At 43.4% G+C, this 26888-nt stretch overlaps 1 protein-coding gene across 3 annotated transcripts; it reads left to right on the plus strand.

Moving 5' to 3' along the window:
- The first annotated feature begins 696 nt into the window (after positions 1-696).
- Positions 697-26074, plus strand: LOC101474512 (ATP-binding cassette sub-family G member 4). Of its 3 annotated transcripts, XM_076892097.1 has the most exons (16): positions 697-775; positions 1429-1565; positions 12908-13176; positions 17100-17217; positions 17348-17480; positions 17618-17668; positions 17905-18050; positions 19186-19309; positions 19564-19678; positions 19799-19920; positions 22425-22523; positions 22639-22807; positions 22902-23002; positions 23556-23714; positions 23791-23909; positions 25270-26074. In XM_076892097.1, the coding sequence occupies exons 3-16, from the start codon at positions 12921-12923 to the stop codon at positions 25493-25495; spliced, it is 1938 nt and encodes a 645-aa protein (XP_076748212.1). In that variant the 5' UTR covers positions 697-775; positions 1429-1565; positions 12908-12920; the 3' UTR covers positions 25496-26074. The 3 variants fall into 3 exon arrangements, with proteins under 3 accessions (XP_076748212.1, XP_004538008.1, XP_076748213.1); XM_004537951.3 differs by lacking the exon at positions 1429-1565 and having other exon boundaries at positions 702-775; XM_076892098.1 differs by lacking the exons at positions 697-775; positions 1429-1565 and having other exon boundaries at positions 12883-13176.
- Positions 26075-26888: the final 814 nt, after the last annotated feature.

Consider the following 26888-nt stretch of genomic DNA (forward strand, 5'->3'; position numbering starts at 1 on the left):
GCCCCGTCGTCCCTGTTTGACACCAGGTGTGTTCAGGGCATGTCCCAGGTAGAGAGGGATGTGCTGTGAAAAGGTATTTGACACTTTCTTTCTTTCTTTTTGCACATTTGTCACACTCACATTTCAGATCATCAAGCAAATTTTAATATTAGGCAAAGATAACCTGAGTAAATACAAAATGCACTTTTTAGATAATGATTTCTTGATTTTAAGACTATCCATTGTTGCTGTACTTGTCACATCTTTGAAGACTCTGAAAAATTCCCATCCTTGACTTTCACTCAGTAGATACGGTGGCATCTGCTGTATCTCTACATTATACGTAGGCTGCACAGTTACAGGCTACTACTGTTTAGTTTTCAGCAGGACCTGCAAATACCATAAATCATCTTTAAATCATCTCTTTACCTTCCCAATGACTTCACTTTGCACATTGTGAAGCAGGGGTTAGTGTAAAATAAGGCTACAGGCTTTGGAAATGTGGGTTACAGAAACATAAGCCGGCACCTGTCTCTCATGATAAAGCTTAGAAATGCAGAAATCCACGTTTCTACGAAGTAAAGGAGAATTTTCCTCCCCTGTCAGATCCAGTGTCCCTCCTCCATCAGTTCACCAGGCCCCACCCCGCCCCTCCCAGTCTGCTCTGCTCTGCTCAGCGTGCCGAGATGCTGTAGATGCGGCAGACTGGAAGGTGTTTGGTAGTGGATGCTGCAGCCGGAGAGATAACAACATACTGACAGACACCGAGAAGGACAGTCACCCGACAGCAGTCATTGTAAGATTTTTGTTTGCCCTCTTCTCTCCGTGTCTCCTGCTGACAGGCTGCCCATGTCTTAATCTGTGTTGCACTCTTTATATTAAAGCTTACTTAAAATACTTAAAATGTCTTTTTGAACCGGGTTGGTATTGTGTAACATTTAGCTAGAGCATTGTATTTTGAATGGGCCTAGCCAAAAATGACAGTTTTATCCTGCTTCATAAAGCTAACCTGTGTCTAACATCATCAATAGCTAACATTAGTGACACTAAGCAGATTTTGTTCTACAACAAAGCCTGTTACAAAAATTTTAGTATATTTAATGATTTGCATCTACAGACAACAAGCTGACGATACCTGTGTATCAGTGGCATGTCAGGTGATTTCTCTTCATTGAATAACATATTGTGGTTTATTGATGCCTTACCATGAATTTAAGCTGCATCGGTTTGTACACCGACTCTGCATTTAGAGTCAAACCTGGTCAGAAACATTTAAAGAAAATCAAAACGTATGAAAACACAGTTTATGTATTTTTATTACTCCTGCTTACAATAATTGCAGTTATGCTAACATGTTGCTCAGCAAGGATGTACTAATCAGGGAAGTAATGCAAACTTGGATACAACTTTCAAAATAAGATGTATATTTTGTTCATTAATGTGTTTCAGCTAAAATCATAGATGGAAGCTAAACACTGACTTGTCTGAATCTGCAACTGAAATGCAAGTACAGAAAGGAAAACTGGTGGAAGAATATTTGAACTCAATCTTAGTGAAATTGCAGCGCTCCTGCAACCCTGAATTGGGTAAGTGTAAGACGGATATGGATGGAAAAGCAGCTCAAACATGAACTGTTGGGTAAAAACTGAAGTGAAGCCCTGAAAGAAAACAAGTTTGCTTAGAAGTAAATTGATTAGCTGAATTTTCTCATATTACAGGAAGAAAAAAGAAGATTCATATTCATGTTTTCACTCAAATAATTTCAAGTCCCTACATGTAAAAATTATTATAGCTTATCAGCCTCTCTGTGCTGTAACTGTAGGAATGTGCACAAGCTTTCATGTTTTTTTTCTCAGCCAAAGCCTTTTCAGTGATTTAGTTCTCATTCTTTCAAAGTCATGGGAGACCAGTAGTATTAACATACTTTCTTGGGTTGGAACTTATCCTTATGGTCACTGTTCTCATGTCATGTAAGAACAGCCTGCTCTACTATAAGCTTTAGCAGAACAATCCGACCATGTTTAAGTTCCAAAGAGAAATCCTGTTTTTCCAGCAGATGTAAGGATCTGTCATATTTCACAGAGATGCAACACACAGAAAAGCTGTTGTGGCTTTTTTAGTAGTACTCTTTCCTTTCTCTTCGACGACTTGTTCATGTGCAATAATGCGAGCTATCCTTACTGTATAGAAAGTGACATTTTTATCCACTAAAGTTTTGATATCTTTAATTGCAAGTCTTACATTTTTTAAAAAGAGAACTCCTTTAATCAGCCCTGGTAGAAAATATGTCTGCTTGTAGGAGACAGGAGCAATAGTACAAGTACTTTGGCATTTCAACCACAGATGGGTGTTACAATGCTCGTTGGCTCAAGTGTAATGCCATGTATTAAAAGCTTTATTTATTTTTAATGGGTTGATCTGCTTGTGTGAGATGTGGATGGATTATGAGGCAAACAGATCCAGCTTTGCTGCGGTCATTTCTCCATCACTGTTTGATTCAGTTTGTTGTTGTTTTGTTCTCTTTGTTGTCATTTTCAATTTCTTTATGTTTCGAGTCTGTTTATGTGTTTGCACCGCTATTTGGTTCTTTGGGTCTCTCTCTCTGTATGTGTGGTTGTAGTGGTGTTCATGGGTGTTGGAAGTGTCGTGTGCTTAAAAACAACCACACACAATTTTTCATGAGTGCAAATGTTAGTCATGGGATTCCACAAGGTTCTGTGCTGGGACCTGCACTTTTTACATTACTTCTTACTTCCTTAAACATTATTATTACAGAACACACCAAACTTTGTCATTGCTTTGCATTGCTATGCAGGTGATACCCAGTTGTGTTTATCCATGAAGCCCAATGATAAAAATCAGTTAAACCATCTGTCTGTCTGTTTCCTCTCAAGTATGAAAAGTCCGTCTCTGAACCTGCTGTGGCTGCACGTTTCTCACAGTTAAAAGAGTTTTTACTTCTCGCTGTTGCTAAGTCCTTGGTCATCTGATTGTCTCCTTAATATTATAATACAAATTATTTTTAGACAGTTGTTGGTGTGATTTGTTTCCCGATACATATAAAAAGTCTTTCTCTCCAGTGAGTTTCTCATCGTGTAGGTGTACTTCACCTCGTTCTCAGTGCAGCGGCGCATGAGGCAGTCCTCACCTGCTGAAAGTTCTCATTAGCAGAACAAGGTTCATCAACGCCAACTAGGCAATCCATCATCCCGGGGTCAGAAGGACCAGCACGTGGAGGAAAAACCACTTAGATTTAACCTGCAATCTCAAGGCAACAAAAGCAGACTACAGTAGACCAGCTCAAAACAAATTCACTGACACTTATTGGAGTGTTATTAAAGATATGAGTTTTCCTACAAAGAAAAGATACTTGTGTACTTTTCACTTATGTATATCATTGATTAGAGACTTTGATTACTATTTTTTCGTGCTCCACACATGCTTTTGAATGGTGAGTCAAAAAATTGTCACCTTGAAGCTATAACAAAGCCAAAGGCTAACAAAGCATGAATAAAGTGGAACATCCTGAAAGTAGAGTTTTTAGAGAAATTATGTGGTACAGACAGGAGACTCTAGGAAAGGGTTTTGATAATGCATAACTACAGGCATTATCAAATGGAAGGTTTGAAGCCTAATCTTGAAAGTAGAGATAGTGTCTGTCTCCTGAATCCAAACTGGAAGCTGGTTCCACAGAAGAGGGGCCTGAAAACTGAAGGCTCTGCCTCCCATTCTACTTTTAAATACTCTAGGAACAACAAGTAGGCCTGCAGAGCGAGAGTTATTTCATCTAACTGTAAGCCTTGGAGTCAGAAAAAAGTGTAACTGCAGTACAGTAGATAATCTAAAGCAGTCTAATCCCAGGTCATGGAGTTCTTTCCTTATCCTCTCTTCCCTCCGTGGACCTTCCCTCTCTCCAGAGCGGTACAGGACCATCCAAGCTGACTCGTGACACGTTGGCATACATAACATGTCTCATTTCTCATTTGTACCCTTTGACACCAAGACCTCTGGTTTCTCCCATGTGCGTGGAAGGCACGTAGAGGAGCAGTCGATTCCCATACGTTACCTCGGTTGGGTGCTTGGTAGTGTGCCTGACTCTGCAGATTTTTCCCAAGGCAGTAACTACAGCCCCTCCTGCAGATCAAGGAAATAAAAGAAAGTTCATTTTAATCCCCAAGCGGATTAAGAACCCCATGAGTGATTAAATGAGGCTTCTGTCTCAAAAAGGACAAATTACTGTACCACCTCAGACTTGGGAACCATTTTTACAGTTGTGTGTGCAGAACAAAGTAGATTAGACGTATCTCAGTTTCAGTGATCATTAGTCACGTCAGGAGATTGCATATTTCTGCTGCTTAAAGTTCTGCATGGATAGTAGAAGTGGGTTTTGTGTGACGCTGGTCGTGCCTAAGCTGTCTTTTCCCATGAAATGTACAGATGTTTACATTTAATCTAGACTAATGAACTAATAATCACAAGAAAATCTATTCAGGACATTTCCAACTTAGTTATACTGAATTATCAGTTGTCACTGATTAAATCAATAGCTTTTGCGCTCCTCAAGTAATACTTCAGAGCACAACAGCAATACTTCTACATCTTACTGAAGAAACATACAAGCCATGTCTTGTTTTATACTTGGCTTAATGAATGGGGGACAGTCAGAGGCAGCGTTGTACTTCAGGTTTTTGAATGGTGAAATCAAAAACGTTCTGGCTAATGTGAGTCCTGGTGTGTTTTAGAATAGCGATGCATTATGTACAAAACTGAACAAAAGCAATATCAGTTGGAAATATGAAGCAGTATTCAGTAAAGCAGCCAACCGTCTTAGGAGTAACCAACCCGTTCTCACTCCCAAAGCGTAACATTTTACGCTAGGTGACAAATCGTCACCATATTACGTTTTCGGCTACCCACCACGTTCCTAAATGACGACCTCGGAAAAAGAGGAAATATGAGAACCGTCTGGACTGAACTGTCATGGTCCTGGGCCATGTGGGCCCAGTATTCTTAGTTCCTTGTATTTTTGTATTTCGTTCCTTATTTAGGCCATGTCTTCTGAGTTGCCCTGTTGTGTTGTTCCCTAAGTGTTTTCCCTTCATGGCTTTTACCCCCTGTGTGCCCCTCTGTGTATCTGTGAGCCCTCGTCTCTCCTTATGTTTTATTCCATGTTTCCCCTGCCCATTATGTCTAAGTTCTCCCCGTGCTCTCTCTCCCCCCTGTGTGCCCTCTATGTATTTATGAGCCCTCGTCTCCCTTTGTGGTTGTTTCATGTTTCCCCAGCCTGTTATGTCTGTGTTTTCCCCGTGCTCTCTCTCCTCCTGTCTGAACCTCTGTGCCTGTACATGTCATGTTCAGTTCACCCCGCCCTGTCTCGTTATGATTATCAGTGTCACCTGTGTTCCCCGTGTGTGCCCACTTTCCTCGTTTACCCTCTGTGTATTTCTGTCTGAGTCTCCCTCTGTTCGGCGTCGCGTTCTCCCTCATGCTGTGTGTGATTCCCCTGTGTTCCTTGGTGAGCTTTATGTTAGTTTTTCCCAGTTTAGTTTTGTATTGTTTCTCGTGGCCAGCAATAAAGCTGTGTTTTTTGAGTTCATCCCCGTGTGTGTGAGTTTTGCGATTGGGTCCTCATCCTGCCTGCCACACAGCAAATCATGACAGAAGAACGCGACCACGATATGGACCCAGCAGTTCACAACCCCTCCGCGGACCTCCAGGACGACGCGACCATGTCGGACTCAGCGGACATTTCAGAGGAGGTAGGGGAGGAGCTGAACCGGCTCTGCCGCATTATGGATCGCATCATCGGATGCGCGGATCCAAGTGTGGTTTCCACAGGATTGGCGGCCGTGGACGCCGTTTTGTTGCGGGAGCCACGGTTGCGACAGCTCCCCCACCTCGTCGAGGCGTTTGACTCCCTGGGCCCCCTTAAGGAGGAGCTTCGTGCCCGTGCGCTGGCCCAGAGGGTCCTGAATGCCGCCTCAGCAACCACACCTCCGTCCCGTGAACGGGTGTCATCGCCGCTGTCTCATGAGCCAGTAGCGGTCAGAGTTGGAACGGTGAGGCTCGCCACAGACACACCTTCCGCCCGCACCCCGCCGGCTTCCGCGTCTTCACCGCGGTCTGGCCGCACGGCGTGGCGCACGGAGACAACGGAAGCCATAGACTTTGGCGAGGAAGAGCGGCAGCAGGTGTTACGGGCTTATCGGGAGGACGAGCTCCGGCGGAAACCCTGGCTCATCCCGGAGGAGGACCTCTCACCTGCTGCACAGCCTACCAGCCGCTCGCCGTCTCCGATCCGCTTAGGCTATTTTTCGCCTGTCTCATTTCTGGCAAGGATGGGGGCGGACGACGGGGAACTCACCACTACGTCACCCTCTGTGTTGGCGCCATCAGCGCCCATCGCGCCAGCTTCCTCTGCTCGAAGGAGGCGGCGCGCCCGCCGCCATAAACCGGACAATGCTAAAACCACAAAACATGAAGTGGACGGCGGGTTCATTTTTGATAGAGCCATTTTTGTCGACCCTGAGCCTGCCATTTCTCGGACAGTTTTTTCTGAGCCTGCCCCTTTTCCTGCTCGTGTTTCTCCTCCCAGGTCAGTTCAGTTAGCTCCCTCGCAGCCGCCCTCAGTTCAGTTAGCTCCCTCGCAGCCGCCCTCAGTTCAGTTAGCTCCCTCGCAGCCGCCCTCAGTTCAGTTAGCTCCCTCGCAGCCGCCCTCAGTTCAGTTAGCTCCCTCGCAGCCACCCTCAGTTCAGTTAGCTCCCTCGCAGCCGCCCTCAGTTCAGTTAGCTCCCTCGCAGCCACCCTCAGTTCAGTTAGCTCCCTCGCAGCCACCCTCAGTTCAGTTAGCTCCCTCGCAACCACCCTCAGTTCAGTTAGCTCCCTCGCAGCCACCCTCAGTTCAGTTAGCTCCCTCGCAGCCACCCTCAGTTCAGTTAGCTCCCTCGCAGCCACCCTCAGTTCAGTCTCCAGTGTCACCCCCAGTTCAGTCTGTAGCGCAGGCCCCAGTAGCTCCAGTGCCGCCTGTAGCGCAGGCCCCAGTAGCTCCAGTGCCGCCTGTAGCGCAGGCCCCAGTAGCTCCAGTAGCCCAGTCCCCGATAGCAGTACGGTCCGCTGGTCAGCTTAACATTCAGCCAGGGGTCTCAAATCTCTCTGGCTCTGCATCAGCTCCTGCTGGGAGCTCGGATGAGCTCATCCAGGACTCCGCGGCTCCCACGCCGCCATCTACCTCGTCAGCTGGAGGGTCCGAGGGGCCCGTTCAGCTTCCTGTCTCCGCTGGAGGGTCCGAGTCTCCGCTGGAGGGTCCGAGGGGCCCGTTCAGCCTCCTGTCTCCGCTGGAGGGTCCGAGGGGCCCGTTCAGCAACCTTCCTCGTCAGCTGGGGGTTCAGGAGAACCGCACCAGCCTCATGCCACGTCAGCTGGAGGGTCCGAGGGGCCCGTTCAGCAACCTTCCTCGTCAGCTGGGGGTTCAGGAGAACCGCACCAGCCTCATGCCACGTCAGCTGGAGGGTCCGAGGGGCCCGTTCAGCAACCTTCCTCGTCAGCTGGGGGTTCAGGAGAACCACACCAGCCTCATGCCACGTCAGCTGGAGGGTCCGAGGGGCCCGTTCAGCCTCCTGTCTCAGCTGGAGGGCCCGCAGCAGACGAAGCACAGGCTGGACCAGGCGTAGCAGAAGGTGCTTCGTCTGGTCCAGCCTCTGAGTCTTCAGCCTGTGCTTCGTCTGGTCCTGTGCCCACCGGGCCATGGCCAGCACGCCTGACACTGGAGAGCCGCCGCTGCCTTCCGCGCGGCCGGCCTCCTGAACTGCTCCGTCGTCTCCCTCGCCGCCGCCGCTGCCTTCCGCGCGGCCGGCCTCCTGAACTGCTCCGTCGTCTCCTTCGTCGCCGCCGCCATTGCCTTCCGCACGGCCGGCCTACGGACCAGCTCTGTCACCTGTGCCACCCGCCTGGTCGGCCCCCCGACCGTGTGACCCGTGAACTCTTGTGCCTGTGGGCTCTGGGTCGGCCCCCTGAACTTTATTTGGACTATGGTCATGTGCTCCTGTGTTTTCTGTTGTTTGTTTTGTTTCCCGTTCTGGTCCCTCCGTCCTGGTCCCCCGCCTCCCTCCCTGGGTGGGTTGTTTTCCGTTTTTGTTTTGTTTTTCGGGTTTGGGCTGTCGGGAGCCAGCCCTTTAGGGGGGGGTGGTGTCATGGTCCTGGGCCATGTGGGCCCAGTATTCTTAGTTCCTTGTATTTTTGTATTTCGTTCCTTATTTAGGCCATGTTTCCTGAGTTGCCCTGTTGTGTTGTTCCCTAAGTGTTTTCCCTTCATGGCTTTTACCCCCTGTGTGCCCCTCTGTGTATCTGTGAGCCCTCGTCTCTCCTTATGTTTTATTCCATGTTTCCCCTGCCCTTTATGTCTAAGTTCTCCCCGTGCTCTCTCTCCCCCCCCCTGTGTGCCCTCTATGTATTTATGAGCCCTCGTCTCCCTTTGTGGTTGTTTCATGTTTCCCCAGCCCGTTATGTCTGTGTTTTCCCCGTGCTCTCTCTCCTCCTGTCTGAACCTCTGTGCCTGTACATGTCATGTTCAGTTCACCCCGCCCTGTCTCGTTATGATTATCAGTGTCACCTGTGTTCCCCGTGTGTGCCCACTTTCCTCGTTTACCCTCTGTGTATTTCTGTCTGAGTCTCCCTCTGTTCGGCGTCGCGTTCTCCCTCATGCTGTGTGTGATTCCCCTGTGTTCCTTGGTGAGCTTTATGTTAGTTTTTCCCAGTTTAGTTTTGTATTGTTTCTCGTGGCCAGCAATAAAGCTGTGTTTTTTGAGTTCATCCCCGTGTGTGTGAGTTTTGCGATTGGGTCCTCATCCTGCCTGCCACACAGCAAATCATGACATGAACCTACACATGTTCGCTCTTATTCTTCAAATCGCTTAGAAACACGCTATTTAACATCATTAAAGTCCTGGTTAAGGTCAGGAATAAGGTTATGGTCAGGGCTAGGGATAAGGTTAGGTTTAGGGCTGAAATACAGGGCTGGAACGTCTACTCCCGCGGGAGCGTCATTGCACTGGATTCCAGCCATAACCCGCCGCGTACCATAAGAACGCCGAAGGTCTCCTTTCGCGTTCCTCAGGAACGCCGCGGGACGTGACAAAACGTCGACATGTTACGCCTCGGGAGTGAGAACGCTCTGGAGTAACCCAGGACAGTTTTTTCTCACTGATTTCAGAACTTACACCAAGCTATTGTTCGGTGGCCTACTTCATAGAATACAGTTGTAAGATTAGCATCAATCTTCTTCATCTAATTTCTGGTATTTGTAACATGGAATTAAGATCAGGACAGAAAAACAGTGTTAATTACACAGGGATCTCTATCTGTGTTCAAACAGTCAAACTGCAACGCTGCGAGATCGTTTAAAACAAGGCAGCATAAGCAACCCTTGATTCTGTCTTTACTGTCAGTGCTTCAGACGGGCTGGGACTTATCACCCAAGTGATCTCAACTTTGACAACTGAGAATAAGGTTATTGCACACGGGAGATCTTTACCTTCTGTCAGAAAGCTTTTCTAGTGCGCTAACCCAGTGATCGCCAACCTTTTTCGTCCGACAATGTTTTCACAGACCGGCCTTTAAGGTGTCGCAGATAAATACAAACCAGTACCGGTAAAAAAAAGAAGAAGATTTATTCATAACACACGACAAAAGACCCAGGGAAACCAAGTTAAAGCTAAAAACCGATAAAAATCCTGAAAACCATAGATTTCACACCCAAGCCTCAACTCTCACGGCCCGGTACCAAACGACTGATACCGGTCCGTGGCCCCGGGGTTGGGAACCACTGCACTAAACCATATGAAGGGGAATTGGATCAATAATCCAATAAAACAAATTTGGTAGTGGAAAAAATGAACGTTACAGTCTTGCTGTAATACCTTTCTAGGATAGTGTGGGTATTCCTTGTTGTCCACAGATAATTAATCAAAACTGGGCACTTACTTCAAACTACACAGGAAACCTGTTGTTGACATGACGTAGCTCTCCAAGTACATGTACTACAAAGCAAGTTCAGCATACATATATTTTCTTTTTCTGGATACGGCTTCATTAACATCAGGAATCATGTGGTCACATAAAGGTGTTTATCAACTGGTCACTCAGCCCAGGGTTTCCCAATAAGTTACAATATTCCTAATGTGGTGTTCAGATCAAAGGGCGGGTTTTTGGCAGAACCTAATTAACCTAACCCGGTCATAGAACGGTCTACCAGCAGCCGAGGAGCTGATTTTACAAACTATAATATCAGAAAAATATCAAGAGGTTAAAAACATGATACAGGCTGAAGCAACTGCACCAGATAAATAAAACTTAACTGAATGTAGCCAACAGGTAAAAAATAGGAACACGGTTAATCTAATAATTCTTGGAACTGATTGGTCGATAAATTCATTATGTAGGAAATCAGTAAGTGCTGATTTTGTGGTCTCTCGTCTTCAGCATCACCTCCTTTGGTTACCATGGGGATGAACGCCAGCTCATAAGCACCCATTGTTACCAGTTGTGGGTGGTGTTTTTTTCACCAGTCAGTTGCCATGGTGACACCTACTGTAGCAGGAAGAAACTTCGTATTAGTTTTGGATACTTTGGGAGTCACTGTTTATCTGCAGCGTAGTTTTTAGATACTACAGTGTTTCATGAAATTTCCTCTGTATAGATGACATGAAAATTAAAAGAAATGTTGACACTTGTTGTGATCCAGAACTTGTTGTTGTTACAGATCCCGGGATTATCTTAACTTTAACACAAAGATATAATTCATCATGGGCTGAAATGCATCAAAAGGAAATGATATGATTAATATAAAGCAACCTGCTCATGAAACTTTGAAGAACAACCAGGATGTAATTTATGTTATAACTGATAGTGGAGAGGAAGTGGAATTACAGGCATTTTATACGTGCTGCAGACTGGATCAACATCACTGCCTGGAAGAGCAAGTATTAAAATAATCACCTGACATTTCTAATTTGCATGAGTGTCAATGTTGAGAAGACAGATTGATATAAACCAAGTGGATGAGACAGTCTTTGTTACTAACCATCATTTTTTTTTATTATTTCTGTGTGATTCTCGCGTTTGGGGAAATGGACTTTAAAAAAACACAACTCATAGATTAGTTAACTTCAACATTAAAATGGAACATTAATTGCATCACATTACATAGATCAAAAGACTGAAAGTATTAATAAAATATAAACCTGAGAGATTAATAGATCATACTAATTGTTAGCTGCTACAAATACAAAATTCATACTGATTGCAAACTATCAGTATCCTCTTGCTGAACCTGAAGCATTAATAATATTATTAATAACATTTTATAACACCGCTCAGGACTAAGGCTTTAATTTCCTTAGAATTAAATTGAATTTCCATGTACTTTACGTAAAATTAAAGTATTTACAAAGAAGTACTTAGCAGTATATAACCTAGCAAGTAACATTTATTTATTAGTGCTTTTCAGAGCAAGAAATCAGCCCCTAATTAATACAGGGATCTCAACAAATAAAGAAATAAAGAAATTACTTAATCAAAGCTTGTGCAAGAATGAACACACACACGCGAACCTGTGAAACAACAAAACTCAAAGCAGAGCCGGAACGCACACATTAACTTTTAGGGACGTTACAGGGTGCAAAAGAGAGGGTGGCGAGCTGTTTCAGAGTTTTGGAGCAAAGTTTTTGGACACACTCTTACTTTTCAGACGCATCTTATCTTAATGACCTTGTAGTACCATATCACCCTATTAGAGCACTTGGCTCTCGCTCTGCAGGCCTACTTGTTGTTCCTAGAGTATTTAAAAGTAGAATGGGAGGCAGAGCCTTCAGTTTTCAGGCCCCTCTTCTGTGGAACCAGCTTCCAGTTTGGATTCAGGAGACAGACACTATCTCTACTTTCAAGATTAGGCTTCAAACTTTCCTTTTTGCTAAAGCATATAGTTAGGGCTGGACCAGGTGACCCTGAATCCTCCCTTAGTTATGCTGCAATAGACGTAGGCTGCCGGGGATTCCCATGATGCATTGAGTTTTTCCTTTCCAGTCACCTTTCTCACTCACTATGTGTTAACAGACCTCTCTGCATTGAATCATATCTGTTATTAACCTCTGTCTCTCTTCCACAGCATGTTCTGACTTCTGTTTTTCCCCATTTTTTGATGATGAATACATGTGAGGAGGAAGAGGAAGACTCCCTGGCCCTGCTCTCTGATGCATATTCAATTTTTTTTAACTCTCTTGTAGATGATATTCCAGGCTCAGTCATAATTATATCTCTATGCCTAATTAAATGTAACCCATTCACATAAAGCAAATCTTTATAAATAATGAACATTATACAACCTCAGATGTTTGGAATGACATCATCAGAAGAATGCTTCCAGTGCTGTGTTTGTGCCATGTTGTGACTTGTGTTGGTGCAGTGGCGTTAGTGGCTGTCACTCCCAACATGCTCCTTTAACATACAGGTTTACTATGGATTATGACACAAGTCCTGATGTAAACCTAACCAGGTACATTTCTGTGGTATAACATCGCTGATTTATTTTTTTACCTGACCCTATCCAGGTAGGCCTTGTTGCCTAAGCACCAATAACGTTTCATGAATTGGTCAGCCTATTTTTAGCTGGTTGCTGGCCTCATAATTCACAGCAGTGTGGATGGGAAACTGAAACAGTGTGCAAGCCAGCAGTGAAAAGGGCAAAAACATCGTCTCTGTTCTGAGCAGAGCTGCTCGCTGGCTCAGCTTCTCTGCTGTTCTGTTGTTTCAGCGTTGATAGATAACTTAACTCAAGCACAAAACCTCACCTGTAAAATTAGACCGTTGAACCGTGAATGACCTCCCTTCTCCTTTTTGTCTCGTCTCTTTCCTCCCCACACTCCTCCACCCACAGTCTGTGATCTAATATGGATAATAAGGCACTGGAACTTGACTCTGTTAGCCTCCCTATGGAGGAGGTGGTCATATGTAATGGTGACAGCCAGCCTGCTGCTCAGCCTCAGCCACAACAGGAGGTATCCATGCTGACCCACCTGAAGAAGGTTGAGAACCAGATCACTGAGGCACAGCGATTCACCCACCTACCCCGACGCTCAGCTGTTGACCTGGAGTTCATCAACATCTCCTACACCATTCGGGAGGGACCGTGCTGGAGGAGGAGAGGTAACAGACTTCTAACCATCCTTTATATACAGCTTTCCACTTTAACCAGTTTCTAACTGAGTAAAGATACTGTGAAAAGGCAAAATCAAGACACGAGACAGTAGATGTGTGGATGGATGAACCCCAAAATAAACCGCATGTATCTAAAAGTGTTCCCAGAGACAGCGAGCTAGCAGAATGCTTAAAAAGTCGAGAACAGCTAGATCATTCATTGTTTCTAAGCGGGAGACATCACAGTAGATGCACACGGTAGTACTTATTCAAACTAATAATAATAAAATTAAATAATAAGAGTTATTTAATGGATGTCAAAAACAAAAATAAACTTGGACCAACATCAGTATCGGTGGGTGTTCACCCAAGTAAAGTCTGTGTTTGCTTCAGTCGGTGAACGCTCGGCTCATGTGGAATCATTCTCTGTTTCTCCATTCAGTCATTCAGCTTTTGTCACCGCGCTGTGTGTTAAATATTTGCTGCCTTCAGGCTTAAAAGGCGCCTCTGACATAAAGTGTTAGGAAATCTCTGGCCTGTGTCTTCTCTGTTTGCTGTGCAGCGCATTCATGCTGCACAGTAAACGGCAGGGTGCACGTTTCACATTTGATACTGGAGATGTGGAAATAACGGTTTTGCAACGCTGACAGAAATAATTAATAAGTGGTTTAAATCTGCACTCAGTCTTTCAGTTTAGGTGGGAAGCTTTCTGAATGTATTGTGTAAGCTTGTCAGTCATGCTGCAGAGGCATCTATATTATTTAATATATAGAAAACACATAACTGGATTTGGTTGTGTCATAATGGGCTGCTCAGTAGTTTTGTGCATTGTAGTGATACTCAGGTACACAAATCATTCTCCTTGCCTGTCAGCTTTAAGATGCATGAGGTGCAGTGCAGTCACGGGTATGTCTCCTCACGTTTTTGATGACACTGGCTCAAACACAGCACGAGGTCTACCCTCCACATGTTATAAATGACAATGATTTCCTGTAGTTTTGCAGACTCATTTAAACTGTTAATATTTTGTTGCCAGCGGTATAGCCTACAATAACACACATCGTGGGTAAATTATGACTCTTTATTTGGGCAGGACGTTTATCTGCTTTATGCAGCTGACAAAAAAAATCATTTTTCACTAATATTTCTCTCGTGTGTTTCTTTGCGACTGAATCACCAGAAGATGAAACGTTGACACATTCACTGACAGCAGTGTGTGCTTCCAGCTGTTGTAACCCTGATCGCTACTGATTTTTCTTATTTCCCCGTCACACAGAGGAGGCGAGGCTGATTGTTTCTGACACGCTGCCCTCCCCACGATCCACCCTGTTCACACCCCCGATCAATCCATACCATACATCGCTCACAGAGACTAACACACAGATGCTGTGGCTATTACTGCATGTACTTTAGTCAGTACAAATAAAAAGTTATGTGTATTTGATTTTCTTGCATGCACTGCCTTAACTTTTAGATCTGATACTGAATTTATGATTGAATGCAAGATTCCTGAACCAACCTCACTCAAGAATATTTGCACCACCAGTCTTTAACACTCGTACAAAAGTTTGTTGGTCATTTGTCCAGGCAGGTCGTGTCTTAATGCACATCTTTCTTCCTGTCTTATGTTCTACATTCATCAGCTAAGCGCTATACAAATACAGGCCATTTACCATCAGCTCCTTGAAGCCCTCCTTGTATTTCTAAGCAGCCTCTCTTCACGTGTTATTACATTTCCATTTGTATCCTTAAACATCCAAACAAGCTGCACATCTTTTCCAGCCAATGAATACAAGTCCTTCTCTCCTTCTTTGGTGTCCAGCCTCACATATAACTGACAGCAGGCCATTTCCTTTGCGACCTTTGTCTTTGCTGGATGCCTGGCCTCCCAGTACACCTTACTCACCCCCACCCAGAGAGAGAGAGACATTTTCATCCAAAACAAAACAATTCATTTTCTAATCAGTAAGTCAGAGAGTTCCTTTTAAGATTGATGATTTTTTAACTTTGAACTCAAACAGACACAAAACACATGAGTTGTTTAATTAACTTTACTTCTGGGCAATATAAAGAAAATGCACTCTTTAGACTTATGACAAGCTTTACAGAACACAGAGATAAGGAATTTTAAGATGACACAGATAACAATAACACTGGGGATGTGCTGCTCAGTGTCCTGTGGATTGCTGAAAAGTCAGGGATCGCAAACTCATAACCAGAAATCTGTCTGAATAACAAGACAACGTCACAGCTTTACTAAGGGAACACGCACTAAAAATGGTGCCGCGGATACTAGAATAAATTAATAAAATTAGAAAGAAACCAAGGTATTATGAAATTCAATTCAATTCAATTTTATTTATACAGCGCCAAATCACAACAACTGTCACCTTAAGACTTGTAAGGTAGACCCTATAACAATACATGCAGAGCAACAATCATATGACCCCCTATGAGCAGCACTTTGGCGACAGTGGGAAGGAAAAACTCCCTTTTAACAGGAAGAAACCTCCGGCAGAACCAGGCTCAGGGAGGGGCGGGGCCATCTGCTGTGATTGGTTGGGGAGAGAGAAGGAAGACAGGATAAAGACATGCTGTGGAAGAGAGACAGAGGTTAATAACAGATATGATTCAATGCAGAGAGGTCTGTTAACACATAGTGAGTGAAAATGGCTCAAAAACTAGTATAGAGACTCAGAAAGCAGAGAGAAACACATATGAAAGCAAAAACACTCAATAATCACTTCAGCCATAAACTAGAAGACATCGAAGAATTGTTTTAAATTATGAGAGACTTGTATAAGGAACCATAAACAACCACCCTCACCCACAGCATAGTTGGTGCTCCATGTTGATGCTGGTAAACTTGACATTGACACGTGATTCTGCACAGTCTACTGTAATATAGCAGCTTACTGTCAAAAGCAAGGGCCAGTTTTTACTGCTCATTTGTACAACAATCTCAGATTCATTATAACTTGGACCTAAAATTAAGCGCCTTGAGGCAACTGTTACTTACAGTGTGTTTGAGGCTGTCAGATTGTGTAGTGGGAAAAGCATTTATCAACCTCTCAGAAAATGTGACCCCGGTGAATCCAGAGTTGGGAGTGTGGGAAGTTTACTGGGGATCATCAGTCATCACCATCCCAAAGTGCAGAGGACATTCATCCACTTTAACCAACCATATTTGTACTGTAAGTGTTGATGCATCTGCCAGCTGAATTTACTGGTCAGTTTTACTGTCAGACATGTATTAATATTATTCCATATGAGCCACTTCTAGTAGAGAATAATGTGCGACTGTAGCTCTGAAGACATTATTTTATAATTATGTTATAATCAGTGGAAGGTGGAATATTGAACCTCAAATTCTTACCTTGTTGTATTAGCTCAAAACATTTCCCCCTGTGCTTACATTTCTTTTAAAGTTTTAAGCAGTTCCTATACATGTTAAATGATGAACAGAGCAGCAGAAAAATAGGATATGTTAGCTAACTGAACAGTTTCATTTCTTGTCCCTGCTTGCCCCTGGTGTTTAGGGAAAGTAGGGATCCTCTCATGCCCCGGCTTGTAACACAGTGGGGAACACCTGGCCCCACCAGCTCATATCTCAGTGGAAACCCTTCTATGCATGTTTAATTGAGGACTCAATATTTATGTTATTTAGCCACAGTTGCTGTGCATCTACAAACCACTTTACAACCCTCCTCTGCCCCAAGACTGACTTTCATCTGTGTCATATGTGTTCACGGACTCCTGCTCTGTTCGGTGATGGGGGCAGTGGTGAAGTCTTTTATTCCAAGTGGCTTTTTTTGGAACTAGTAGCTCCTATTTAACATGAGTATTTGCATTATGCTTACATAAAGTTTGTTCTTGTGGAGTAATATAATATCACTGCTCATTCCCATGAATACCCTGTCACTTATTTGCAGGTTTCAAAGCCTTATTAAAGTGCCTGTCAGGAAGGTTCTGCAGCAGAGAGCTTATAGGGATCATGGGACCATCGGGGGCAGGGAAGTCCACCCTGATGAACATTCTAGCAGGGTACAGGTGAGCCGACTCTCTGATACAGTTATGATGACATAAATGAGGCCTGTGTGGTACAAACATAAGGTGTAGTTAATTAATAAAGTTTGTCTGGGCAGTGAAATGTTTGGTATCTGTCCTTCATGCTGCTCAGGGAAACAGGGATGAAGGGTCAGATCCTGGTAAATGGGAAACCCAGGGACCTGAGGACCTTCAGGAAAATGTCCTGCTACATCATGCAGGAAGACATGCTGCTGCCACACCTCACTGCCAGGGAGGCCATGATGGTGAGCCGTAAACTCAGCCTCGGAGCACATTTTGAAGCGTTGCTTTTGTGTAGCATCTGAACCTGGCTTTGTGTTTTGTTTCGTAGCTTTTTTTAGCTTGTGATTACGTTAATGCGATCTGCTTTCTCTTTGCTCAGGTTTCAGCCAACTTAAAGCTGGATGAAACTATGGATGTGAAGAAGGAACTGGTGAGAGCAGTTTACCATGCGCTGTAAACTGAACCAGCCAGTTTACTCATAATGTCCACAAGCAGTATTTTATTACTCACCATCTATTTTGTTATGTAGCACCACATTCTTATTCCTGCCGAGCATTTTCATGTTTTTTCTCCCTGTTTAGATATAAATATAAAGAAGACATTTTTTATTGGTGCTTTGATAATCAGTGAAATCCGGCACTGTGCCTTTCTCTCTTCTCTGTTCAGGTGAACGAGATTCTGACTGCTTTAGGGCTCCTTGACTGCGCCCACACTCGTACCAGCTCACTGTCAGGTGGTCAGTGTAAACGTCTGGCCATCGCCCTCGAACTGGTTAACAATCCTCCAGTCATGTTCTTTGATGAGCCCACCAGGTGAACGGGGAGGAGATGATGTGTTGCCGATTGTATACCTAAATTATATCTTTTTATTATGTGAGATGTGCTTCCATAAAATCACATGCTGATAGTTGACTGCTGGTTCAAAGACTCAGTGAGTGTCAGAACTGGAATACCTGGTTTTAAATCGCACCTCTCTCTCTCGTCATGTTTCTTTATATCAAATGCAGCTGCTGCTCGAGACATTTTCAAATACAGATGAAATGTCAGTACTTCCTTCATCTTTGTGTGCAGACCTGAGCTTCCGACAGTTTTACACAATAGCTTACTAGATTCAGCACTTCAAAAGGTTGCTGTTAGCATTCCAGCTCTTAGTACAATTTTGGTATCCAGTCTTCCAGCCTCTCAACTAACATTACACATGTTTGTGTTTCGGATTCTTAGATTTTTCTCATATAAACTTTTATCCAGAGAACCATTCGGTGCATTTCAGCAGCTTCAATAACAATTACAGAAATGTAAGAAAAACACTGATGTTGTAAACAGCAACAAGAGCATTAGCTTTAGTTGTCAAACTATTAGCAGTTAGCTGATAGCAACATGAACCAACATGGTAGCAGCTAGCCGCTATGGCTAGCCATTATAGTAACATTTAAATCAAATCACAAATCAAATCAAATCAAATCACTTTTTACTGTCACATCACATGTGCAGGCACACTGGCACAGCACATGCGAGTGAAATTCTTGTGTGGGAGCTTTAAGGTTTATAGACTTATCTAAATTTAACAGATTAACAATTAAAATCATACAGTTATTTTACTTTATGTATTAATTATGTTATTTTTTGCAGTTTTCCAGTTTTTACATAAAGCCACGTACAAATAACGTCCAGTAGGACGGAGCTTAAACGGTGTACATCCTGTATGGTAGTGTATCATTAGTGTGTCCGTTTCCTTTAAAATCTGCAGACAACTGAGAAAACATGTTTCCAAAATTACTAAGCTAATACAATAACGACAGATTTTTTTAATAGAGAGATATCATCCTCAAGCTTTCTCATGTTTAGCTAAACTCTTATGTGACAGAGTGAATCTGCAAGTCATTGTGATTTGTCTACTCTTCCGTTTCTTTTAGACCGGTATTCATGGATCTTGTCTCTGTGTTTTAAGTGGCTTAGACAGCGTGTCATGCTACCAGGTGGTGTCCCTAATGCGTTCTCTGGCACAGGGCGGGCGTACCATCATCTGCACTATTCACCAGCCCAGTGCCAAACTGTTTGAGATGTTTGACAAGGTGTGTATCTGCCAATGAAGGAGGAAATAATGGACAGAAGCATAGACGCTGTATTTTGAAACCTCAGCGTATTGTTTTGGCTGCCACCATGTTGGTATTTGGAGCCAAGTGTCTGAGAACCAGTGGGTGATATCATTCATAGCTATCTCCACCTTTTAATATACACCACTGCCATGTAAAGAAAAATAAGTTGCAGTTCTGTAAGCTTCTGTAGAGGCTGCTTTTTGTCAAACCTGAATGTTTTTGCTCCACAGCTTTACATCCTCAGTCAGGGACAGTGCATCTACAAAGGCACCGTCCCTTACCTCATACCCTATCTGAAGACGCTCGGCCTCTACTGTCCTACCTACCACAACCCTGCAGACTTCAGTATGTTCACCTTACAGTACCTGTTATTGCTAGTTCATGTTCCCCAACTTTTCTGCATGATAGCAGCATTTCCAGGGAGTTCATTCTGTTCACGTCTTTCTGCTTTTGCTTGTGATTCAGTCATTGAAGTGGCATCAGGAGAGTATGGAGACCTGAACCCGGTGCTGTTTGAAGCAGTCCAAGGTGGAATGTGTGCTTTAGAGGAGAAGAATCAATCAGTCTGTGCAACAATCTGCCCCGTTGTAAGTAACAGATGCTATTCCACACATGGGAGAGTGTGCTGCAGAGAAGTTACAGTGACAGCAGTGCCATCGAGCAAGGAAGAAACTTGCTAGGACATATTGCCCTACCAAGACGACCACTATAGAGTCTCTGTACGCTCTTCTTGTCAATCGTTTTGTTTTATTGATTTATTTTATTACTCACAGTATTATCAGTGAGGGTATTTTGCTGGAGCGGACAGCCCCCCCAAGAGTGCCTTCAGACTCTTGGGGGGGCTCCTGAAGGCTGAAAGGCAGCAACAACCAGTGGGGAGCGGCATGGAGGTGCTATAACAATCTAGAAGACAGATTCCCGCTGCCCAAATCATAAATAAAATTAGCCCGATCTACAAGTCCCTGATCTCTTCCACCCAGTCCTCCATAGCAGAACCACATGCTGACGCTTGTTCTGGAAGGAGAGGATTATTTGCAACAGAGTAGTGATGGGATTTCCGGCTCTTTTTAGAGAACCGACTCTTTTGGCTCCGAACTGGCTCTTCAAGTTGTTTTGTTGCTTTAATTAATTTATTATTAACAATAATATAAAATTATGCACAAAAGGAATTACTAAAGTTTAAAAAAAGTGGTTTTATTTATATATGTTTACATATAAATATATGCGGTGGCCCCTAGAGACAAAACACGTACAAACTCCAAAACACATTTCTAGCATTAACTGAACTTCCAAAGCAGAGCTACTAGATCACTTAAATTACACAACTGAAAGCATGTGTGTATTGTTTGTGTATTTATACACAGGCACTTATATATATTCAAATAATTTAAAATATGTTCATTTACCTGTTACTACCACACACCAAATCCGGTCGTTGGTACTTCCTGGCTTGTGTAGCCACTAGGTAACAAAGCTCAACACTGCCCCCTAGCATCCTGGAGCACTTCTGTTGTGTTTGTACGTGTTTTGGAGTTTGTACGTGTTTTGTCTGTAGGGGCCACCGTAAATATACTTTTATTTATTCACTCCACATAAAATGTAATAAATAAATCATATAATACAAAAACCAACTATTCACATTTCAACTTTTAACTATTTAAATTTTCAGCTTTTTCTTTTTAAACAAATTTAAAGTGAAACAACACAAAACACTGCAAACCACAACACAATTAAATATAAATTATAATATGAAAACAAAAAGAACATGCATATTCTCTGTCATATGGACCTGCATGAATAAACTTTCTGAATCCTTTATCATCTGCAACTGAAAATAGTTGTGGATGATTACTATACCTTTCTAATGTGACGTTGTTGTCCCTGCTCTGGCTCTCTCTCCCTCCCGCTCTGTTCCTGTGCTACTGAGTGTAACTAACGCCCCTCTCCCCTCTGCTCAGCGTAAAGCACAAGGCTCGCTGTGGAGTGAAGCGGGAAAAAAGAGAGAGAGAGAAAGAAAGAAAAAAAAACCACGGCTCGCGATAAGGAGCCGGCTCTAAGAGCCATTTCGTTCGTGACCGACACATCACTACAACAGAGTTTAAAGAACCATGTTGACCATTATCTGAGTGGGGTGCATTAGGTGCAGTTTGCTCCTGCAGTACCTGTTCCTAGACGAGAAACTCCTGGAGCTTAGTGGTCATGACTGAAACGAGGGTGATTCAGTGCAATAAACACAGGTACTTCTTCTCCAGGATGACCAGAAAACATGCAGCACCAATGCTCAGCAGATCTCTCAGTGTTTGTACTGCTGTTTTAAAATTACATTTAAAATTAAATCAAACTCCTCTGAACCATTGCTGTGCCCTGCCAACCACAAGAATGTGGCCCTGCCCCACTGCATCAAGGCATTCGCCATTTAGTCTTAGATTGATTTACAGTCCTTTCACATTAACAGTTTAGCTTAGCTGTGTCCATTTCTGTTTCTCTGGATGATTGTGTTGCTTCCTAAACTCAGAACCAAAGCAGGAAACCATTACCCAAACTGGGACCTGTCATACTAGAAAAATAAGGGCTGGCAGGAAATGGGTAGAGCTTAGCTAACTATAAAAACCAAGAACTACCAAAGCCTGCAGAGACCTCAAAAGTCCCAACAGAAGAACACAGAGTTCAGCTGATATGGTCCTATGGCCTGTCTGCCATAGGGCAGGAAGCAGGGTACACTCAGCGAGACTGACAAACATTTACGCCTGTGGACACCCTAGAATCACCAGTTTAACCTAATTCCAGCAACTGTACCTGGAGAGAATCCACAGAGACACAAGGAGAACATGCAAACTGCCCACAGGAAGGCCAGACAGTGGATTCAGACTCGGGACCTTCTTGTTGTGAGACGACGGTGCTAATCACCAGGCCACTATGCTAGCTGTGTCAATAAAGACAAACTGACAGCAGGAAGTAGAACCAATATGTTCTGGCAATACCAGAAACCCATAAAAATGGTCTGTTGCTCTATTTTTACCCAGTTGATTCAGCTCTGACTGCAGGATGCTTTGTGTTGAGTTGACGATGATCATTTCTTCCATTTTTCCAGGATGCCAGGCACATAGAAAGCCACACCTTTGCCACAAGTACGCTAACACAGTTCTGCATCCTCTTCAAGAGAACCTTCATAACTGTATGTCGAGACCAGGTGGGTGGAAGGATCGCTTCAATAATCACAGCTGTCACGAACAGATCAGATGTGCTCTTACCTGAAACGAGCCTGATCATGGATGTTTTCTTTCTCTGCTGTCGTCCATTCTCAGGTTTTGACCCACCTCAGAGTGATATCCCACATCTGCATAGGTGTGTTAATAGGTTTGCTCTATCTCAACATTGGCAATGATGCCAGCAGGGTGTTTAACAACACTGGATTTCTCTTCTTCTCTATGCTCTTCCTCATGTTTGGAGCACTCATGCCTACTGTGTTGACCTGTGAGTATGATCGAGAGGTTATGGACTTCCTCCCCTGTTGATACTATTATGATAAATCTCATAAATGTGTGTAAACATTTTGGGCTTTTGGCAGTTCCTCTGGAGATGTCTGTATTCCTGAGGGAGCATCTGAACTACTGGTACAGCCTGAAAGCCTACTACCTGGCCAAGACCATGGCTGATATTCCCTTCCAGGTGAGCTGGCAGTGCTGTGATTGGATTGGTGGGTTTACTCACTGAGGGCCTGAGTGCTGACAAACAACAAAATATATCCACTTAGCTTCACAACACTGTACTCTAGTGTTAGCAGATGGTGTTTGCAGGTTGTAGGAGCAGATTAGTTTGCTAACATTGTTGTTGGGTCTCATCATGTCAAAGAAGTCACCCAAGTGTCTGTTATTGGTTACACTGTAGAGCGGCAGATTCAAACGTTCTCAGATGTAATGCGTGGGCGTTATCATGGATTGAAATGGAAACGAGGTAAATGTCACAGTGATTTGGAAAGCTACTTTTGATCCTGCTGACCATCATTGTCATTGAGTACAACCTTAATTTGTATTAAATCCATCAACATTTATATCTATTAAATAAACCATTGTGCAGTACTCCAGTCATTGTGATTGGCTGGCACGGGAGCTGAGGGCTCTGTGTTTGGATGCGAGTGTAGCTGCAGCACACTTTAACATCTGTGACAGGGTGTCCTCGCTGTTCCTCTACTAAACATCAGTTAATGAACGTGTTATTTTAGGTGATCTGCCCCATCATGTACTGCAGCATAGTGTACTGGATGACAGAGCAGCCTCCTGAGGCAAGTCGCTACCTGCTCTTCATAGCCCTGTCCACCTGCACTGCCCTGGTAGCCCAGTCTCTTGGGCTGTTGGTTGGCGCTGCCTCCACCTCACTACAGGTAGTGCATGTTTGCATTGTTTAATACACATTTTCTTGGCTGATGTAACACGATGTATATCCTCTACACCTCCCAGGTAGCCACATTTGTAGGGCCTGTTACAGCTGTCCCTGTGCTGCTGTTCTCTGGATTCTTTGTCAACTTTGACACAATCCCCAAGTATCTGCAGTGGAGCTCCTATGTTTCCTATGTCAGGTGAGTGTCGCTGGGAGGAACAGCTGCAGGTTCAGTCGGGTCCACAGGGTTTTGAGGAATGACACATTGCTTTTCTGTCTGTACACCATCACAGCACATTTTACATCAAGCATTTAAGAAAAGATTGAAGAGCAGACTTTCAGCTTTAATCATAAAGTTATAAAACTATGTTTTCTTGCCCCAAAGATTATGAAGTTAACAGTATTTGAGTTTGGCTGATTAATATATGATTTGTGAATGTTTTATTTCTTTAGCAGCTGCCAAAACCTGGAAGAGTTGGTATCTTAAGTGTTTTGCTTAATTTGGTCACTTTCAGTCATTCATGTTAACTTAAGACAAGGATGTCAATCTCATATGGATAAAAAACCACACTCATAAAAATATAAACAATCTGCAACACAAAGCTTGCTGCTGCAGCATCGAGTGAAGCACCAGCTGCTGCCCTCCAGCACAAAATGCTTGAGCCTACTGTAATAAGTGGAGATTAGTGGACAAATAACTAATGGTAAAACACTGTTAACACATTTACATCTGGTTCTGTGCAGTCATGGTGACTCTGTGTTTGTGCTTTTTGATTATTAATGTGCTTCGTTTCAGTTAGTTTCTGGTTATGTTTCAGTGATTTCTAGTTCTTAGGTTTTGTTCCTGTGCCTCCCATGTTTAGTGTGTCATGTCTCTAGTGTAGGTTTGGTTCTGTTTCCCATGTTTCTGCCTCTGTTCTTTATGTTCTGTCAATCTGCATCTCTGGTTTCCTGTTTTATTGTGATAGTTCCGCGTCCTGTGTGAGTCTATTCTGTTTTGCTTCTTCTGTCTCGTCGTGTCTGATTAGGTTCAGCTGTGTCTTTCTTCTGTTGTGTATTTCCCTCGTTACCCTCTGTGTATGTGTGTTCTGCTTTCTTACCCATTGGTTCGTCTGCTTATCATCCACTGATAACTGTCCATGTCTCAGGTATTCATGTATTTCCTAGAATTCCTGGTTTTTGTGTATTTCGTTTTCCCGGTTTAGGTTTTTGTGATTAGTTTCTCATTTATCTGTTTTTCGGCCTCAATAAAAGGCACGCCATTTGTTAAAATCCAGTTCCGTTTCCACGTTTCGTGCATTTGGGTCCACTACTTTCCACTCCACAGAGTCTACCTGCGCTGACACTGACACTTAGATTATAAAGTATCTGACTGATCCTTTCAAGCATTTTTTGTCCAAAAGTTATTCATAGGATGCTAACTATTTGTAAGATGCATTCAAATCCTCGATGGCTGGGCCTGATTACCAAAGTCATCCGCATTTATTACAGAAACAGTAAGCAATATTTGAGCTATTGTGACCGGGCTGTTTACAGATAAGACTTCGTCTCTCTCGTAGGTATGGCTTTGAAGGGGTCCTCCTGTCTATCTATGGGATGAACCGCACAGAGCTGGAGTGTCCAGGGCCGGTGTGTAAGTTCCAACAGCCTGAAGAGGTTCTGCAGCTGCTAGATGTGGAGGATGCAAAGCTCTATGTAGATTTTATTGTCCTGGGAAGTTTCTTCATCATCCTACGTCTGGCCACTTACCTTGTCCTCCGCTACAAGGTCAAGTCAGAGCGATAGATTCTCTTCAGCTCATCTCCAAAACACACGACCCCCCCTAGACTCTGGACTCTTTCCTGTGCAGAGAGAACCTGTCACGTCATGTAGGAGTTTGTTTCATTTCATTTTACATGTTGCTGCTAAGTGGACAGAACAAATTCTGGTTGTGTTCTCCTGCCAGCTGGTGACAGTCCTTTAAACCACTATACAGCTGTTTTACCTCATCAAGAACTAATGGGTGTGCACAAAGCCATGTCACAGAGACTGAGCCACATTCAGCTACACGTGCTGTACGTTTTATAACTTACAGAAGTTTTTAGAGCCAAGCAGATGGGACTCAGTAGCAGAACTGACATCCTGCTTTAGTCCACACTGTGCTGCTGCTCTGGCAGAGTATATCTCTGGTCCAGGATACTCACCCCTTACGAAATTCAAATGCAAAAAGAGTGTTTACTTTTGTAAGCCAAAAAAAAAAAAAAAAATGAAGTTGCACTAAAGATGTTTGATAATGTGCCTGAAAGAGTGAAAAAGCAACAATCACGCGGCCTTTGTATCACTGAAAGAGAGAGCGGATTTGGGCCGTAGCCCTAAAAACATTAACTTCTCAAAGCTGTGGTTTTTATCATATTGATAGTTGTAAATTGAGCTTTGCTATGATCGCCTGAAGAAATTTGATATTTTTTGTACTTCCACATTATAATCATGAATCTAAATAAATCTGTTAGTGATGATCACGAGGACAAGCCTTAATCATATTCCACTATGTTTTATTATCTTTAGTACTCCATGCATATGCAGTTCAGTTAGAGCCAAGCAGGTGGGACTCAGGAGCAGAACTGACATCTTGCTTTAGCCCACACTGTGCTGCTGCTCTGGCAGACTATATCTCTGGTCCAGGATACTCACCCCTTACGAAATTCATTATTGTATTTAAGCTACATAGGTGAGTTACTGTACTGTCATTACTGTTTTTGTGTCCGCTCTACGTCCACCAATGCCACTGATCTGGGTGCTATCTCACATTTCATTTTAATTACACGTTTTTTTTAAAAAGCAGATGTTGAGACTGCACATTACAGCATACCGAGCGACCAAAGACTGCTAATGAATCTGCACGTGTCTTCATATTTTTTACATTGTGTTCTGTTTTTGTTATGACCACTTGTATGTTTATTAATCCATTCCATGTTGAAACACATAACAGCCAAAAGTTCTGTACAGCTATGTAAACTTCCAATAAACACTGATATGACAGATGCTTTGTTTAATTAATAACAAAACATGAAATATCCAATCAAAATTCCAAGAAATAAGATTTAAGATTCTGCATTTAAAGTGTCAACAGTGGCTAAGGACAATCCACAGAAAGATCTGGATGATCTACTCTGAGCTACAGTCATGTACCAGAACATTA

This window comes from Maylandia zebra, linkage group LG14, assembly GCF_041146795.1.
Source record: "Maylandia zebra isolate NMK-2024a linkage group LG14, Mzebra_GT3a, whole genome shotgun sequence".
NCBI classification, from domain to species: domain Eukaryota; kingdom Metazoa; phylum Chordata; class Actinopteri; order Cichliformes; family Cichlidae; genus Maylandia; species Maylandia zebra.